At 47.0% G+C, this 20212-nt stretch overlaps 1 protein-coding gene across 1 annotated transcript; it reads left to right on the forward strand.

Annotated features, from left to right (window-relative positions):
* The first annotated feature begins 1752 nt into the window (after positions 1–1752).
* Positions 1753–19029, forward strand: LOC137312352 (probable G-protein coupled receptor 139). Its single transcript, XM_067978924.1, has 2 exons — positions 1753–1897; positions 18061–19029. The coding sequence occupies exons 1-2, from the start codon at positions 1753–1755 to the stop codon at positions 18957–18959; spliced, it is 1044 nt and encodes a 347-aa protein (XP_067835025.1). The 3' UTR covers positions 18960–19029.
* The last annotated feature ends 1183 nt before the right edge of the window (positions 19030–20212 follow it).

Consider the following 20212-nt stretch of genomic DNA (forward strand, 5'->3'; position numbering starts at 1 on the left):
AGGGGGGTCTTTTAACACAGAGCTTTTAGGAGCGGAACGCAGACACCAAGAGAGGCAGTCAGGCTTTTGGAAACAGAAGGCTGCCCAGTCAGGCGGGCAGCCGAGTGCTGCTCGAAGGTTCAGTGAATACGGGGAACTGCAGAGAGAGAGGTTCTGCAGAGGAGTTGTTCTGTTTGGATCAAGATTCCCCTCCCAGGTGGTGGGAGGACAGTGGATTCTCGAGACCCTTTCATCACTCGAATGTGAGCTGGACTGATTGAATGAAGTGACTCTGATTGTCCCTGTTGTTCTGAACATCTCACCCGGCTTTGGAATAAAGCAGCAAACAAATCGAACCAAAGTTCACCTCCTCTCACAGTAACTCCCGGGAACTTTCCTTCATACAGAGCCTTTCACAAACCTCAGGACCTCCCAAAGAGCTTTGCAGACAATTCAGGATTTTCTGAAGTGCAGTCACTGTTGTAATGTAGGAAAGGCGGGAGCCAATTTGCGCACAGCAAGATCCCACAAACAGCAATGAGATAAAATGACCAGATAATTTGTTATTTAATGATGTTGGTTGAGGGATAAATATTGGCCCTGGACACCGGGGAGAACTTCCAGGCTCTTCTTCGAAATGGTCCCATGGGATCTTTTCCACCCACCTGAGAGGGCAGGTGGGGCCTCGGTTTAACGTCTCACCCGAAGGACGGCACCTCCGACAGTGCAGCTCTCCCTCAGTGAGTGTCAGCTGGGATTATGGGCTGAAGTCTCTGGAATGGGGTTTGAACCCATGACCTTTCTGACTCAGAGGCGAGAGTGATCCCCACTGAGCCCAGGCTCAGGAGATCCAGGCGCAGAAGACATGAGTGTGGGGTGGGGATCACAAGGGGGAGATCACTGTTCCATCCCCGGGTCTCACTGTGGGACGAGTCGATCCAGGGCAGCGGGAATCAACTGCCTCAATATTAAGATTCCCAGACTGCTTAACGGGAGTGGAGACCCTGAACCTGAGATGGGATCGATGTCAGACTCGAATTGGAACCCAGGATATGTGATCGAGGTGTTCAAAATGATCAAATGAACAGGCAAGGTCACCGTCAATAGACTGTTTCCATTGGCAGGACGACATGTCCCAATAATGGCATCCAGTGTAGGAGTGAAACACCGTCAGGAACACCATCAGATGTCAGAATAACACACCCGCACTAAACACCATCGAAAGTATTAGTACTACACCTGCAGCAGTAACAGCACCAGGTGTACGTGTATCACACCCGCACTAAACACCATCGAAAGTATTAGTACTATACCTGCAGCAGTAACAGCACCAGGTGTACGTGTATCACACCCACACCAGTAACACCATGTGAAGTATTAGTACTATACCTGCAGCAGTAACAGCACCAGGTGTCCGTGTATCACACCCACACTAGTAACACCATGTGAAGTATTAGTACTATACCTGCAGCAGTAACAGCACCAGGTGTACGTGTATCACACCCACACTAGTAACACCATGTGAAGTATTAGTACTATACCTGCAGCAGTAACAGCACCGGGTGTACGTGTATCACACCCACACCAGTAACACCATCGAAAGTATTAGTACTATACCTGCAGCAGTAACAGCACCAGGTGTCCGTGTATCACACCCACACTCGTAACACTGTATAAAGGAGGGGAGTTGATCTCATTCCCTGTGACGGGCTCTGATCCGAGATCCCCTCACTTGACCTGGGCCACATTCAGCGAAATGTTATTCTAATTGAAATGGATGAAGAGAAACGATGGCCGTACTTACTGAGCCTGAGATTTGATTCCCTGCTGCTGCTGCTCCCCGATACCGGGCACCTCTCGGCCTGCACCATTGCCTCAACATGTGGAGCCAATGACTTGGGCCTGAGGCCTGTCTTGGGTAAAAACCCCAGGGCCACTTGTCACCACACAACTCTGGGCCCAAACCACTGACCTGCTTCTCATCTTTTTCTCAGCTCTTTCTTTCTTTCTCAGCCTTCCTGTTTCTGCTCCTTTTTATTTAATGAGGGGGTGGGGTGGGACGGGGGAGGGGGTGAAGGGGGGCCTCTCTCCCTCAAACCCCCTCTGCTTTTCCCCACCCCCCTTTTCCTGATGGATTGAGGTGATTTTAAAAGGTGTTTAACTGCGGGGCGGAGGAGCCCGAGTGAGTGAAGGTGAGTGAAGGATGGGCTTCGCGAGCTCGGCCTTCAAACCCCAACAGGAAAAGCACGAGGGTCCCGGGGAGAGAGAGGGAGAGGGGGAGAGAGAGAGAGAGAGAGGGAGAGGGAGAGAATGAGTGAAAGAGGGAGAGGGAGAGAGGGGGAGTGGGAGAGAGAGAGAGAGAGAGGGAGAGAGAGAGAGGGATGGGGAGAGAGAGCGAGGGAGAGGTGGAGGGAGAGAGAGAGGGGGAGAGTGAGAAAGGGAGAGGGAGAGAGAGAGAGAGGGGGAGGGGGAGAGGGAGAGAGAGAGAGAGGGAGAGAGGAAGAGGGAGAGGCAGGGAGAGGGAGAGGAGGGGGGAGGTTTGTACCAAACTCAACAGCGGGCGGGGGTCTTTGGTGGGGAGTGGGAAACACCTCAGAGCCCCGGGAAAGAGCGGCTTCAGAAAGTTCCAGTGATTCAAATTCATGTGTGAAGGTTTCAGGAGTGCGGCCAGAATAATGTCCAGTATTAGTCCAATCCCAGCAGCTGTCTGTCTGTCTATCTATCTATTTATCTCTCTATCTCATAGAATCATAGAATCATAGAAGTTACAACATGGAAACAGGCCCTTCGGCCCAACATGTCCATGTCGCCCAGTTTATTGCACTAAGCTAGTCCCAATTGCCTGCACTTGGCCCATATCCCTCGATACCCATCTTCCCCATGTAACTGTCCAAATGCTTTTTAAAAGACAAAATTGTACCCGCCTCTACTACTGCCTCTGGCAGCTCGTTCCAGACACTCACCACCCTTTGAGTGAAAAAATTGCCCCTCTGGATCCTTTTGTATCTCTCCCCTCTCACCTTAAATCTGTGCCCCCTCGTTATAGACTCCCCTACCTTTGGGAAAAGATTTTGACTATCGACCTTATCTATGCCCCTCATTATTTTATAGACTTCTATAAGATCACCCCTTAACCTCCTACTCTCCAGGGAATAAAGTCCCAGTCTGTCTAACCTCTCCCTGTAAGTCAAACCATCAAGTCCCGGTAGCATCCTAGTAAATCTTTTCTGCACTCTTTCTAGTTTAATAATATCCTTTCTATAATAGGGTGACCAGAACTGTACACAGTACTCCAAGAGTGGCCTCACCAATGCCCTGTACAACTTCAACAAGACATCCCAACTCCTGCATTCAATGTTCTGACCAATGAAACCAAGCATGCTGAATGCCTTCTTCACCACCCTATCCACCTGTGACTCCACTTTCAAGGAGCTATGAATCTGTACTCCTCGATCTCGATATCTATCTCACACTCTTCTGTCTATCTCCATCTCTCTCTCTCTATGTAACACCATCAGATGTCTGAATAACACACCCACACTAGTAACACCATCTATAGTATTGGTCCTATATCTCCAGCAGTCTATCTATCCCCCACTCTGTCTATCTCCATCTCTCTCTCTATATATATTGATATATATATTTATAAAATCTCTCTCTCTGTATACTTGAATCATTTTGTGGAACGTTCCCCATTCCAGTCTCACAGTTTCTCCTCCAGTCTCTGTTCCTGATTTCCAGAGCTGTACAGGGGGCTCAGAACCAGGAGGGGCTCCGTTCGATTTTACTGACCGGCCCCCGAACACAGCTCAGTGGGTTTGCTCACAGAACCGGTCTGCTGCTCCGTTTGAGATAAACAGCAGAAGAGCCTGTTTAGACCGAGGCCTTATCAGCAACACGCAGCGACACACACCCAGAACTAAACTCACCCCGTCAGCAATGATTGATGGAAACCGCACTCAGTGTTTGCTGACTGGGCCGGGTCCACATCCAGCAAATTGTTTCTGAGCTGAAAGTGTTCCCCAGCCTTGGATGCCCCTCCCTCCCTCCCCCCTCCCCTGTGTTTCCCATCCTGTTACCTCCTTCACTGTTTACCCCACACCTCAGTCAGGCCGTGTTGGGAAGTCTTGCCCAGAACAACCCAAGGCTGCCCCGAGCTCGACTGACCAGCGAGTGATTCATTTTGGTCGGAAGAGTGAGGAGAGGCAACATTAACTAAATGGTCCAATTTTAAAGGGGGTGCAGGAACAGAGAGACCTGGGGGGGTGGTGTACACAAATCTTTGAAGGTGGCAGGACAAGTTGAGAAGGCTGTTAAAAAGACAGACGGGATCCTGGGCTTTATAACTCGAGGCATAGAGAACAAAAGCAAGGAAGTTATGCTGAACCTTTATAAAACACTGGTTAGGGCCCCAGCTGGAGTATTGTGGCCAATTCTGGGCCCCACACTTTAGGAAGGATGTCAAGGCCTTGGAGAGGGTGCAGAGGAGATTTACTAGAATGGTTCCAGGGATGAGGGACTTCAGTGATGTGGAGAGACTGGAGAAACTGGGGTTGTTCTCCTCAGAGCAGAGAAGGTTAAGGGGAGATTTGATCGAGGTGTTCAAAATCATGAAGGGTTTTAACAGAGTAAATAAGGTAACCAGAGGACACAGATTTACGGTAATCGGTGAAAGAACCAGAGGGGGAGATGAGGAAACATTTTTTTACGCAGCGAGTTGTGATGATCTGGAATTCACTGCCTGAAAGGGCGGTGGAAGCAGATTCAATAATAACTTTCAAAAGGGAATTGGATAATTAATTGAAGGGGGAAAATTTGCAGGGCTACGGGGGAAAGAGCAGGGGGAGTGGGACTGATTGGATCGCTCGTCCAAAGAGCCAGCACAGGCACGATGGTCCGAATGGCCTCTCCCAGTGCTGTATCATTCTCTGATTCTATGATGTGGTTTAAGGAGTGTGTGTGGAACAGTTCAATGACCGTCCGTTCCCAAGTGTGTTTCCCAAGGGTTCCATTCTTATCGCTCCAGTCGTAGCCAGAGAATCACCTGCAATGGCGTCTCTTCCCACCCCCGCACCGTTACCTCTGGAGTCCCCCAAGGATCTACCCTTGGCCCCCTCCCATTTCTCATCTACATGCTGCCCCTCGGTGATATCATCCGAAGACATGACATCACGTTCCACATGTACACTGACGATACCCAGCTCCACCTCACCACCACCTCTCGACTCCTTCTATACTCTGGATCGGACCCGTGCTGCACCTGCCCTGGGAGTGTTTGATGGGACAGTGTAGAGGGAGCTTTACTCTGTATCAAACCCTGTACCTGCTCTGGGAGTGTTTGATGGGACAGTGTAGAGGGAGCTTTACTCTGTATCTAACCCTGTACCTGCCCTGGGAGTGTTTGATGGGACAGTGTAGAGGGAGCTTTACTCTGTATCTAACCCTGTACCTGCCCCTGGGAGTGTTTGATGGGACGGTGTAGAGGGAGCTTTACTCTGTATCTAACCCTGTACCTGCCCCTGGGAGTGTTTGATGGGACAGTGTAGAGGGAGCTTTACTCTGTATCTAACCCTGTACCTGCCCTGGGAGTGTTTGATGGGACAGTGCAGAGGGAGCTTTACTCTGTATCTAACCCGTGCTGTACCTGCCCTGGGAGTGTTTGATGGGACAGTGTAGAGGGAGCTTTACTCTGTATCTAACCCGTGCTGTACCTGCCCTGGGAGTGTTTGATGGGACAGTGTAGAGGGAGCTTTACTCTGTATCTAACCCTGTACCTGCCCTGGGAGTGTTTGATGGGACAGTGTAGAGGGAGCTTTACTCTGTATCTAACCCTGTACCTGCCCCTGGGAGTGTTTGATGGGACGGTGTAGAGGGAGCTTTACTCTGTATCTAACCCTGTACCTGCCCCTGGGAGTGTTTGATGGGACAGTGTAGAGGGAGCTTTACTCTGTATCTAACCCTGTACCTGCCCTGGGAGTGTTTGATGGGACAGTGCAGAGGGAGCTTTACTCTGTATCTAACCCGTGCTGTACCTGCCCTGGGAGTGTTTGATGGGACAGTGTAGAGGGAGCTTTACTCTGTATCTAACCCGTGCTGTACCTGCCCTGGGAGTGTTTGATGGGACAGTGTAGAGGGAGCTTTACTCTGTATCTAACCCTGTACCTGCTCTGGGAGTGTTTGATGGGACTGTGTCGAGGGAGCTTTACTCTGTATCTAATCCATGCTGCACCTGCCCTGGGAGTGTTTGATGGGACAGTGTAGAGGGAGCTTTACTCTGTATCTAACCCTGTACCTGCTCTGGGAGTGTTTGATGGGACTGTGTCGAGGGAGCTTTACTCTGCATCTAACCCGTGCTGTACCTGTCCTGGGAGTGTTTGATGGGACAGTGTGGAGGGAGCTTTACTCTGTATCTAACCCGTGCTGTACCTGTACTGGGATTGTTTGATGGGACTGTGAAGAGGGAGCTTTACTCTGTATCTAACTCGTGCGGAACATGTCCTGGGAATGTTTGATGGGTCAGTGTAGAGGGAACTTTCCTCTGTATCTAACCCGTGCTGGACCTGCCCTGGGAATGGTTGATGGGACAGTGCAGAGGGAGCTTTACTCTGTATCCAACCCATGCTGTACTTGCCCTGGGAGTGTTTGATGGGACAGTGTAGAGGAAGATTTGCTCTGTATCTAACCCGTGCTGTACCTGCTCTGGGAGTGTTTGATGGGACACTGCAGAGGGAGCTTTACTCTATATCGAACCTGTGCTGTCCCTGTCCTGGGATTGTTTGAAGGGACAGTGTAGAGGGAGATTTACTCTGTATCTAACCCGTGCTGTTCCTGCCCTGGGAGTGTTTGATGGGACAGAGTGGAGGGAGCTTTACTCTGTTCATAGCCCGTGCTGTTCCTGCCCTGGGAGTGTTTGATGGGACAGTGCAGAGGGAGCTTTAGTCTGTATCTAACCCATGCTGTACCTGCCCTGGGAGTGTTTGATGGGATAGTGTCGAGGGAGCTTTACTCTGTATCTAACTCGTGCTGTACCTGCCCTGGGAATGATTGATGGGACAATGTAGAGGGAGATTTACTCTGTATCTAACTCGTGCGGAACATGTCCTGGGAATGTTTGATGGGTCAGTGTAGAGGGAACTTTCCTCTGTATCTAACCCGTGCTGGACCTGCCCTGGGAATGGTTGATGGGACAGTGTAGAGGGAGCTTTACTCTGTATCCAACCCATGCTGTACTTGCCCTGGGAGTGTTTGATGGGACAGTGCAGAGGGAGCTTTACTCTATATCGAACCTGTGCTGTCCCTGTCCTGGGATTGTTTGAAGGGACAGTGCAGAGGGAGATTTACTCTGTATCTAACCCGTGCTGTTCCTGCCCTGGGAGTGTTTGATGGGACAGAGTGGAGGGAGCTTTACTCTGTTCATAGCCCGTGCTGTTCCTGCCCTGGGAGTGTTTGATGGGACAGTGTAGAGGGAGCTTTACTCTGTTTCGAACCCGTGCTGTACCTGCATGGGAGTGTTTGATGGGACAGTGTCGAGGGAGCTTTAGTCTGTATCTAACCCGTGCTGTACCTGCCCTGGGAGTGTTTGATGGGATAGTGTCGAGGGAGCTTTACTCTGTATCTAACTCGTGCTGTACCTGTGCTGGGAATGTTTGATGGGTCAGTGCAGAGGGAACTTTCCTCTGCATCTAACCCGTGCTGGACCTGCCCTGGGAGTGTTTGATGGGACAGTGCAGAGGGAGCTTTACTCTATATCTAACCCGTGCTGTTCCTGCCCTGGGAGTGTTTGATGGGACAGTGTAGAGGCAGCTTTACTCAGTTTATAACCCGTTCTGTTCCTGCCCTGGGAGTATTTGATGGGACAGTGTAGAGGAAGATTTACTCTGTATCTAACCTGTGCTGCACCTGCCCTGGGAGTGTTTGATGGGACAGTGCAGAGGGAGCTTTACTCTGTATCTAACCCGTGCTGCACCTGCCCTGGGAATGTTTGATGGGACGGTGTTGAGGGAGCTTTACTCTGTATCTAACCCGTGCTGTACCTGCCCTGGGAGTGTTTGATGGGACAGTGTCGAGGCAGCTTTACTCTATATCTAACCCGTGCTGTTCCTGCCCTGGGAGTGTTTGATGGGACAGTGCAGAGGCAGCTTTACTCAGTTTATAACCCGTTCTGTTCCTGCCCTGGGAGTATTTGATGGGACAGTGTAGAGGGCGATTTACTCTGTATCTAACCTGTGCTGCACCTGCCCTGGGAGTGTTTGATGGGACAGTGCAGAGGGAGCTTTACTCTGTATCTAACCCGTGCTGCACCTGCCCTGGGAATGTTTGATGGGACGGTGTTGAGGGAGCTTTACTCTGTATCTAACCCGTGCTGTACCTGCCCTGGGAGTGTTTGATGGGACAGTGTCGAGGGAGCTTTACTCTGTATCTAACCCGTGCTGTACCTGCCCTGGGAATGTTTGATGGGACAGTGTTGAGGGAGTGGATGAAATGTGGAATATTTGCTTGATGTGTAACAGACAACTGGCAGGTTTTGGTGTTGGAATTCACCCTGAAAGAAAGCTTGAGAAGCTTCTCACTCTCCAGCCCTTGGTTTACTCGAAGCACAGTGACTATTTGTTATTACCAGTTGACAGATGTTCGAAACTCAACGATAACATCAAGTCTGGTTGCTTCTCCTTCCACTTCCTCTCAGATTTCACAGCCAGGCTTATTCTGAGCAGGGGGACCTCCCACAGGGACCTTGTTACTAAAAAGAATAAGCAGGCGGCTTTAGATATGGAAATACAGTTGTGATTTTCTCCATTGCACCAATAAACAGGTTTATATTTACTGAAAGGAGACAGACTCTCAGAACAAAAACCTTTTTGAAATTTTAAAATACACTTTATTTTATAGAATTTAAAGATACTCAGTTCAATGTAAATATCACAATTCCAAACCAGTACAATTCAAACTAATACAATACAGATCGTACACAATACGATCCCAATGTTACAATTCAAACACAGTCCATTTCTTATGATTCATGGTGTACGATACAGGGTGGGGTGGCCTCACACGGTGGCCTCTCCCCATACAGCCGTTGCGTAGGCCGCACCTCGCCTCAGTGCGTCCCGCAGCACGTACTCCTGGACCTTGGAGTGTGCCAGTCGGCAACACTCGGTCGAGGACAGCTCCTTCAGCTGGAAGACCAGCAGGTTTCGGACGGGCCAAAGGGCCTCCTTCACCGAGTTAATGGTCTTCCAGCCGCAGGTGCGGATAAGAAATTGGGTTATTGTGCAGCAAATTTTACTCTTCACAGTGTGAGGGTGTTGGTCAGTTTATCAAAATAACGGACCGGAGAATTCAACATAAACACAGTTACAGTGTGGGAATACACAGAGTGAGGGAACTGTACATAAACACAGTTACAGTGTGGGAATACACAGAGTGAGGGAACTGTACATAAACACAGTTACAGTGTGGGAATACACAGAGTGAGGGAACTGTACATAAACACAGTTACAGTGTGGGAATACAGAGTGAGGGAACTGTACATAAACACAGTTACAGTGTGGGAATACACAGAGTGAGGGAACTGTACATAAACACAGTTACAGTGTGGGAATACACAGAGTGAGGGAACTGTACATAAACACAGTTACAGTGTGGGAATACACAGAGTGAGGGAACTGTACATAAACACAGTTACAGTGTGGGAATACACAGAGTGAGGGAACTGTACATAAACACAGTTACAGTGTGGGAATACACAGAGTGAGGGAACTGTACATAAACACAGTTACAGTGTGGGAATACAGAGTGAGGGAACTGTACATAAACACAGTTACAGTGTGGGAATACACAGAGTGAGGGAACTGTACATAAACACAGTTACAGTGTGGGAATACACAGAGTGAGGGAACTGTACATAAACACAGTTACAGTGTGGGAATACACAGAGTGAGGGAACTGTACATAAACACAGTTACAGTGTGGGAATACACAGAGTGAGGGAACTGTACATAAACACAGTTACAGTGTGGGACTGTACACAGTGTGAGGGAATTTAATATAAAGTCATTTCCTGTCCCTTTCCTATCTTGTATCCCTCTCCAAGGTCTCCTCTCAGACACTTCACATCCACTCTCAGAAGCCCAAGTCTCTCCAGTCTTTCCTCATTACTCAGACCCGCCCCTGATACTGGGGAGCTGCCTCGAGACTCTTCTCTGTGCTTCCTCCAGCAGTCGATTGTCTCCCTGGTATCTCGGTGACAAGAAATTGACCCAGTCCTCAAGATGCAGTCTGACCAGAACTGGACCCAGTCCTCAAGGTGCAGTCTGACCAGAACTGGACCCAGTCCTCAAGGTGCAGTCTGACCAGAACTGGCCCCAGTCCTCAAGGTGCAGTCTGACTTGAACTGGACCCAGTCCTCAAGGTGCAGTCTGACCAGAACTGGACCCAGTCCTCAAGGTGCAGTCTGACCAGAACTGGACCCAGTCCTCAAGTTGTAGAATGAATGAGGTTTGATTTTTTATTCTCAAATTTTACATTATATCTGAAAATTTACGGATACAGAGAGAGAGAGAGAGGGAGAGAATTCGAGTGAGAGAGAGAGGCAGCAGGAGAGAGAGCGAGAGTGAGTGAGAGCGCGAAGCGGACAGTGAGGACGACAGAGTAAAAAAGACTGGAGAGTGAGAAAGACAGAGGGAGTGAGAGAAAGAGAGAATGAACGAGACAGAGTGAGAGAGACAGAGAGAGTGAGAGAGACAGAGGGAGTGAGAGATTTTATTTATAAAATCCCCTTCACATCCTCGAGGTGTCGGAAAGCTCCTCACTGTCAATGAGCAACTAACTGTTTCACCGAATCCCGGCCCTTTCTCTGTCTGTCCCACACTAATCCCACTGCCCCACCTGCTCCCGATAGCCCCGTATCAATCTGGAGCTAATCCCACTGCCCCACTCCCTCCCCATAATACTGTATCAATCTCACACTAATCCCACTGCCCCGCTCTCACCCCATCGTCCTGTATCAATTTCACACTAATCCCACTGCCCCACTCTCTCCCCATCGTCCTGTATCAATCTCACACTAATCCCACTGCCCCGCTCTCTCCCCATAGTCCTGTATCAATCTCACACTATTCCCACTGCCCCACTCTCTCCCCATAGCCCTGTATCAATCTCACACTAATCCCACTGCCCCACTCTCTCCCCATAGTCCTGTATCAATCTCACAATAATCCCACTGCCCCACTCTCTCCCCATAGTCCAGAATCAATCTCACCTTAATCCCACTGCCCCACTCTCTCCCCATAGTCCTGTATCAATCTCACAATAATCCCACTGCCCCACTCTCTCCCCATAGTCCAGAATCAATCTCACCTTAATCCCACTGCCCCACTCTCTCCCCATAATCCTGTATCAATCTCACTCTGATCCCACTGACCCACTCTCTCCCCATAGTCCTGTGTCAATCTCAAACTGATCCCAATTCCCCACAGTCCTGTATCAATCTCACACTAATCCCACTGCCCCATTATATCCCCACAGTCCTGTATCAATCTCACACTAATCCCACTGCCCCACTCTTTGCTCATAGTCCTGTATCAATCTCACACTAATCCCACTGCCCCACTCTCTCCACATAGCCCTTCATCAATGCAAAACTAATCCCACTGCCCCACTCTCTCCCCATAGTCCTGTATCAATCTCACACTAATCCCACTGCTCCACTCTCTCCAGTCCTCAAGTTGCAGTCTTCCCAGTACATGGACCCAGTCCTCAAGGTGCAGTCTGACCAGAACTGGACCCAGTCCTCAAGGTGCAGTCTGACCAGAACTGGACCCAGTCCTCAAGGTGCAGTCCCACCAGAACTGGACCCAGTCCTCAAGGTGCAGTCTGACCAGAACTGGACCCAGTCCTCAAGATGTAGTCCGACCAGAACTGGACCCAGTCCTCAAGGTGCAGTCCCACCAGAACTGGACCCAGTCCTCAAGGTGCAGTCTGACCAGAACTGGACCCAGTCCTCAAGATGTAGTCTGACCAGAACTGGACCCAGTCCTCAAGGTGCAGTCCCACCAGAACTGGACCCAGTCCTCAAGGTGCAGTCCCACCAGAACTGGACCCAGTCCTCAAGGTGCAGTCTGACCAGAACTGGACCCAGTCCTCAAGATGTAGTCCGACCAGAACTGGACCCAGTCCTCAAGGTGCAGTCTGACCAGAACTGGACCCAGTCCTCAAGATGTAGTCCGACCAGAACTGGACCCAGTCCTCAAGGTGCAGTCCCACCAGAACTGGACCCAGTCCTCAAGATGTAGTCCAACCAGAACTGGACCCAGTCCTCAAGGTGCAGTCCCACCAGAACTGGACCCAGTCCTCAAGGTGCAGTCTGACCAGAACTGGACCCAGTCCTCAAGATGTAGTCCAACCAGAACTGGACCCAGTCCTCAAGGTGCAGTCTGACCAGAACTGGACCCAGTCCTCAAGGTGCAGTCCCACCAGAACTGGACCCAGTCCTCAAGGTGCAGTCCCACCAGAACTGGACCCAGTTCTCAAGGTGCAGTCTGACCAGAACTGGACCCAGTCCTCAAGGTGCAGTCTGACCAGAACTGGACCCAGTCCTCAAGGTGCAGTCTGACCAGAACTGGACCCAGTCCTCAAGGTGCAGTCTGACCAGAACTGGACCCAGTCCTCAAGGTGCAGTCTGACCAGAACTGGACCCAGTCCTCAAGGTGCAGTCTGACCAGAACTGGACCCAGTCCTCAAGGTGCAGTCTGACCAGAACTGGGCCCAGTCCTCAAGGTGCAGTCTGACCAGAACTGGACCCAGTCCTCAAGGTGCAGTCTGACCAGAACTGGACCCAGTCCTCAAGGTGCAGTCTGACCAGAACTGGACCCAGTCCTCAAGGTGCAGTCTGACCAGAACTGGACCCAGTCCTCAACGTGTAGAATGAATGAGGTTGATTTTTCTCCCAAATTTTACTTTATTTCATAAATTTTTTTGGATACCCACAGACAGAGAGAGAATTAGAGTGAGAGATGCAGCAGGAGAGAGAGCGAGAGTGTGAGAGAGACAGAAGCAGACAGTGAGGGGGACAGAATGAAAATGATGGAGAGAGTGAGAGAGACAGAGGGAGTGAGAGAATGAGAGAGAGATGGAGAGAGACCAAGAGAGTGAGGGAGACAGAGAGTGTGAGAAAGAGACTAAGAGAGATTGGGAAACAGAGAGAGTGAGACAAAGATACAAAGAGAGAGTGTGAGAGATTGTGAGAGTGAGAGAGACAGAGAGAGTGAGAGAAAGAGACAAACATCGGCAGACAGAGGGAGAGACAGTACGATATTTATAAAATCCCCTTCACATTCTCTCGATGTCGGAAAGCTCCTCACTGTCAATGAGTTACGAACTGTTTAACCCATTCCCTGGCCTTCCTCTGTCCGCCTCTTTTCGAGGCAGACAGACCCAGTTGAAGAGCTCCCACTGGCTCAGGCCCCTCTGTCGCAGGGGGCTCCTCCTGTGCTGTCATTTCACTGACACCCCCAGCAGCCCCTCGACATCTGGTGCTGTTACACCGACACCCAGTGGCCCACGGTTGTTATCACAAGGAACCAGCTGCCTTTAGTGTGGCTTCTGCAGTATGTAAGAATATTTACAGGGAGATCCAGAGACTGCCCCAATATTTCCAGGAGGACCCATAGACTTGCCAATATTGACCGGGGTATCCAGAGATTGCCCCAATATTCACAGGGTGGTCTCCACACTGACTTGTAAAATGGTTCAGTTTCCATCTCTGATTGGAAACCCAACCCTCGAGAAGTGGGGAGAAACTCTCTGAAATTAAAGGATTTCACTCAGAAATAATCTGTAGCGTACCTGTTATCAATAATCTGTATTGAGTGGAATGCAATGAGGCACCCTCGAGTGTCATGAACTGTAATTATGTCCAATGTCTTCATTGAACTGTACTTGATGTAACCTGCAAATTGTATGATCTGTATTGTGTACGTTTGGAATGTGATATGACAACTGTATTGTATGTATTGCAGCAAATTTTATGAATAAAGTATACTTTTTGAACAAAAAAATCTGCAGTCTGTAAATGAAACTGTTCTCCCCTCACATCAGTGCTGTCAGACTGAGGGTCTCATCGTTTCTGCTCTTCCAAATATTTATTAAAATAATACACTGGGCTTTGGGCTTTCAATCTGTGTAATATTTGGTTAAATATATGTTGTGATATAAAAAGTGTGGGGTTTAAAGTTGTTCGAACTGAATCTGTTTGTTCAGTGACTGTAATTAATGTCAGTCTCCATGGGCCCTAATTGTGTCACTGGAGTGTTTCTCTCTGCTAGAAATAAGCGACTCCTTTCACCGTGTTATCACAGAGTGTCAGTGGGAGCATCACCTCCGGCACTAACAGGGATCAGAGAGAGGGAAAGAATAGATCGGGATCGGCAATGGATCAGAATCTGGGAATAATAGATTGTAATGTTACAACACTGGGTCGTAATCTGGGAAGGATAGATTGGAATGTCACAACACTGGGTCGTAATCTGGGAAGGATAGATTGGAATGTCACAACACTGGGTCGTAATCTGGGAAGGACAGATTGTAATGTTACAACACTGGGTCGTAATCTGGGAAGGATAGATTACAGCAGTCCATTCTGGATGATTCAATATCTGTTTGAGGATTATGATTCAATATCAGTAAGCAATCGGATAAGATATGTGCTTACGGGGATACAAGTAATTTACTATCCCCTCCTCGCTGCTGTCGGTGTCACTGGTAAGCCTCAAAACCCAGTTATTAATTCTATAAAGCATATTTCAATGGATTATTATTCTTGTCATTTCAAGGTCCCACACTTGCCTCTGTTGGAGATCCTGGGAAGTCTTTGTCCAGTGATTAATTCTATAAACCAAATTTCACAGTATTATTATTCTTGTCATTTAAAGGTCCCACACTTGCCTCTGTTGGAGATCCTGGTAAGTCTCTATCTCCAGTTATTAATTCTATAAACCATATTTCAGTGTATTACTGCCCTGGTCATTTCCTGACCCACACTCGCTGCTGTTCGAGTTGATTGTCAGTCTCGATATCCAGCTAAAAAATTAGAGGGGATCCCCGGGATTGGAGATATAATTATAGGGGGAACGGGGATGGTAAAAATATGTTCATGGGAATCTTCAGGGTGTGAGATTTAATATTTGGAGTTCCAGATATGGAACTAATGTTCACAGAGAGATCCAGAGATTGTATTAATATTTAGAGGGGATCCAGAGATTGCACTAATATTTACAGGGGATCCAGAGATTGTATTAATATTTAGAGGGGATCCAGAGATTGTATTAATATTTACAGGGGATCCAGAGATTGTACTAATATTTACAGGGGATCCAGAGATTGCATTAATATTTAGAGGGGATCCAGAGATTGTATTAATATTTAGAGGGGATCAAGAGATTTTACAAATATTGACAGGGGATCCAGAGATTGCACTAATATTTACAGGGGATCCAGAGATTGTATTAATATTTAGAGGGGATCCAGAGATTGTATTAATATTTACAGGGGATCCAGAGATTGTATTAATATTTACAGGGGATCCAGAGATTGTGTTAATATTTAGAGGGGATCCAGAGATTGTATTAATATTTAGAGGGGATCAAGAGATTTTACTAATATTTACAGGGGATCCAGAGATTGTGTTAATATTTAGAGGGGATCCAGAGATTGCATTAATATTTACAGGGGATCGAGAATTGGAATAATATTTACAGGGGATCCAGATATTGTACTAATATTTACAGGGAATCCAGATATTGTACTAATATTTACAGGGGATCGAGAATTGGAATAATATTTACAGGGGATCCAGATATTGTACTAATATTTACAGGGGATCCAGAGATTGTTCCAATATTTACAGGTGATCCAGAGTTTGTACTCATATTTACAGGGGATCCAGATATTGTAGTAATATTTACAGGCGATCCAGATATTATACTAATATTTGCAGGTGATCCAGGGATTGTACTAATATTTACAGGGCATCCAGTGATTGTACTAATATTTACAGGTGATCCAGAGTTTGTACTAATATTTACAGGGGATCCAGAGATTGTACCAATATTTTGAGGTGATCCAGTGATTGTGCAAATATTTCCAGAAGATCCAGATATTGTACTAATATTTACAGGTGATCCAGAGATTGTCGTAATATTTATTATGTTTCGAGATATGGTGCTAATATTTTCCGGTGATCCAGTAATTGACTCATAGGTACAGGAGATCCATAGATTGTACTAATATTTATAGGGGATCCAGAGATTGTACAAATATTTAAAGGGGATTCAGAGATTGTACTAATATTTACAGAAGATCCAGAGATTGTACCAATATTTATCGGGGATCCAGAGATTGTACTAATATTTACAGGGGATCCAGAGATTGTACAAATATTTACAGGGGATCCGGAGATTGTACAAATATTTAAAGGGGATTCAGAGATTGTACTAATATTTAAAGGGGATTCAGAGATTGTACTAATATTTACAGAAGATCCAGAGATTGTACCAATATTTATCGGGGATCCAGAGATTGTACTAATATTTACAGGGGATCCAGAGATTGTACAAATATTTAGAGGGGATCCAGATGTTGTACTAATATTTACAGGGGATCCAGATATTGTGCTAATATTTACAGGGGATCCAGATATTGTGCTAATATTGAGAGGGGATCCAGATATTGTGCTAATATTTTGAGGTGATCCAGAGATTGTACTAATATTTGCAGGTGATCCAGAGATTGTACTAATATTTACAGGTGATCCAGAGATTGTACTAATATTTGCAGGTGATCCAGAGATTGTACTAATATTTACAGGGCATCCAGTGATTGCATTAATATTTACAGGTGATCCAGAGGTTGTGCTAATATTCACAATGGATCCAGAGATTGTACTAATATTTACAGGGGATCCAGAGATTATACTAATATTTACAGGGGATCCAGAGATTGTACTAATATTTACAGGGGATCCAGAGATTGTACGAATATTTACAGGGGATCCAGAGATTGTGATAACATTTACAGGTGATCCAGATATTGTACTAATATTTACAGGGGATCCAGCGATTTAACTAATATTTAGAGGGGATCCAGAGATTGTACTAATATTTACAGAAGAACCAGAGATTGTAGTTATATTTATTACGTTTCTAGATATGGTGCTAATATTTTCCGGTGATCCACTCATTGTACTCATAGGCACAGAAGATCCATAGATTGTACTAATATTTACAGAAGATCCAGATATTGTACTAATATTTATTGGGGATTCAGAGATTGTACGAATATTTACAGGTGATCCAGAGATTGTGCTAATATTTACAGGTGATCCAGAGGTTGTACTAATATTCACAATGGATCCAGAGATTGTACTAATATTTACAGGGGATCCAGAGATTGTACTAATATTTACAGGGGATAAAGAGATTGTAGGAATATTTACAGGCGATCCGTTGATTTTACTCATATATACAGGGATCCAGAGATTGTACTAATATTTACAAGTGATCTAGAGATTGTACTAATATTTACAGGTGATCCAGAGATTGAATTAATATTTACAGGGGATCCAGAGGTTGTACTAATTTTCACAATGGATCCAGAGATTGTACTAATATTTACAGGGGATCCAGAGATTGTACTAATATTTACAGGGGATCCAGAGATTGTCCTAATATTTACAGGAGATCCAGAGATTCTACTAATATTTAAAGGAGCGCCAGTGATTGTACTCATATTTATAAGGGATCCAGAGATTGTACAAATATTTACAGAGGATCCAGAGATTGTCACAATATTTTCAGGGGATCCAGTGATTCTATTAATATATAGAGCGGATCCAGAGGTTGTACTAATATTCACAATGGATCCAGAGATTGTACTAATATTTACAGGTGATCCAGAGATTGTATTAATATTTACAGGTGATCCAGTGATTGTACTAATATTTACAGGTGACCCAGAGATTGTACTAATATTTACAGGCGATCCAGCCTAATGTATAATTTTCCTGCCTCTTTCCTTTCCTTCCAGTGAACTTATTGACGATTGTGATCTTGTCTCGGGGAAAGTGCGGACTCTCCAAATGCGTCACTCTCTACCTGGTTGCCATGGCAGCGGGGGATCTACTGGTCGTCATCACCGATCTGATCCTCAGGCAGATTCCGATTGTGTTTTACATTTATTTCTACTTCCTCTGGTCCAACCCCGTGTGTAATATCCACGCTGTCCTGCTTTTCGCAGCCACTGACTGTTCTGTCTGGTTCACCGTCTCTTTCACCTTTGATCGATTTGTGGCCATTTGTTGCCAGAAGCTGAAAACTAAATATTGCTCCGAGAGGACGGCGTCTGTGGTTCTGGGAACAGTGACTGTGCTGAGCTGTTTGAAGAATATTCCCTGGTATTTTATGTTTACACGTTGGTATACACTTATCAATCAGCCCTGGTTCTGTGCTGTAACACCCAGTGTTATGATTTCACCGACATGGGGAGTATTCGAATTCCTCCATAATATCCTCACCCCGTGTGTCCCATTTATTCTGGTTCTGCTGCTCAATGTTTTCACCGTCAGACACATTTTCGAGGCCAACAGAGCCCGCAGGAGACTCCGGGGCCACAGCAGTGGGGAGAGCCCCAGTGACCCAGAGATGGAAAGCCGAAGGAAATCCATCATTTTACTGTTTGTTATATCAGGGAACTTTATCCTGTTATGGGCCCTGTTTATGGTGTATTCTGTGTGGAATCGGATGTTGTGGTTGGGGTTCAGGTCTGTAATTCTACCTAACGTTATACAAGAAATGGGGTTCATGCTCCAGCTCTTGAGTTGCTGCACAAACACTTGTATTTATGCCGTGACACAGACTAAATTCAGAGAGCAGTTGAAGAATGTGGTGAAATATCCTTTTACTGTCATTGTGAAATTCATTAAATAATGAGAGGATCTGAAGACTTTCTAAGAGCAGAGTCAGTTCTGTGTCGTACGGTGTCTGATTCTCTCTCCACCAGGCCGCGGTGCTGGAAACACCGTCTATTCTGCAATCACTGAAACCTTTATAAACAGAGGCTATTTATCAACTCATTTTACAGAGTTTCTCAAAGTTTATATCTCATGAAAGGACAAGTTGTAAAATAATATGTGGCTCCTGATCGCACCAAAAGTTTGACCATATTGGAGAAATAAAATGTTAATAAAATAAACTAAATACAAGCAATCGGTGATCAGTGTGTTAATGGGACGGGAGGTCGAGGAGATCCCAGGACTGTAGGTGTCGGTGATCAGTGTGTTAATGGGACGGGAGGTAGAGGAGATCCCAGGACTGTCAGTGTTGGTGATCAGTGTGTTAATGGGACGGGAGGAAGAGGAGATCCCAGGACTGTCAGTGTCGGTGATCAGTGTGTTAATGGGACGGGAGGGAGAGGAGATCCCAGGACTGTTGGTGTCGGTGATCAGTGTGTTAATGGGGCGGGAGGTAGAGGAGATCCAGACTGTTGGTGTCGGTGATCAGTGTGTTAATGGGACGGGAGGTGGAGGAGATCCCAGGACTGCAGGTGTCGGTGATCAGTGTGTTAATGGGGCGGGAGGGAGAGGAGATCCCAGGACTGTCAGTGTTGGTGATCAGTGTGTTAATGGGACGGGAGGGAGAGGAGATCCCAGGACTGTCAGTGTCGGTGATCAGTGTGTTAATGGGACGGGAGGGAGAGGAGATCCCAGGACTGTTGGTGTCGGTGATCAGTGAGTTAATGGGGCGGGAGGTAGAGGAGATCCAGACTGTTGGTGTCGGTGATCAGTGTGTTAATGGGACGGGAGGTGGAGGAGATCCCAGGACTGCAGGTGTCGGTGATCAGTGTGTTAATGGGACGGGAGGGAGAGGAGATCCCAGGACTGTCTGTGTCATTGATCTCCGACCCCCCCATGGGAGAGAGAGAGAGAGAGACACCAACAGAGTGAGATTGATAAAGGTAAGACTGAGTGCAGTGAGAGAGAGAGAGAGAGAAAGACACCAACAGAGGGAGATTGATAAAGGTGAGACTGAGTGTCGTGATGGAGAGAGAGAGACACCAACAGAGGGAGGTTGATCAAGGGTGAGACTGAGTGCAGTGATGGAGAGAGAGAGAGAGAGAGAGAGACACCAACAGAGGGAGATTGATAAAGGTTAGACTGAGTGCAGAGAGAGAGAGAGAGAGA

This window comes from Heptranchias perlo, unplaced genomic scaffold, assembly GCF_035084215.1.
Source record: "Heptranchias perlo isolate sHepPer1 unplaced genomic scaffold, sHepPer1.hap1 HAP1_SCAFFOLD_424, whole genome shotgun sequence".
Taxonomy (NCBI): domain Eukaryota; kingdom Metazoa; phylum Chordata; class Chondrichthyes; order Hexanchiformes; family Hexanchidae; genus Heptranchias; species Heptranchias perlo.

Coding starts and splice junctions, on each gene's coding strand:
- LOC137312352 (XM_067978924.1), top strand. CDS start 1,753: ATGGATGAAGAGAAACGATGGCCGTACTTACTGAGCCTGAGATTTGAT. Junction 1,898..18,060: donor GGGCCTGAGGCCTGTCTTGG/GTAAAAACCCCA, acceptor CTTTCCTTCCAG/TGAACTTATTGACGATTGTG.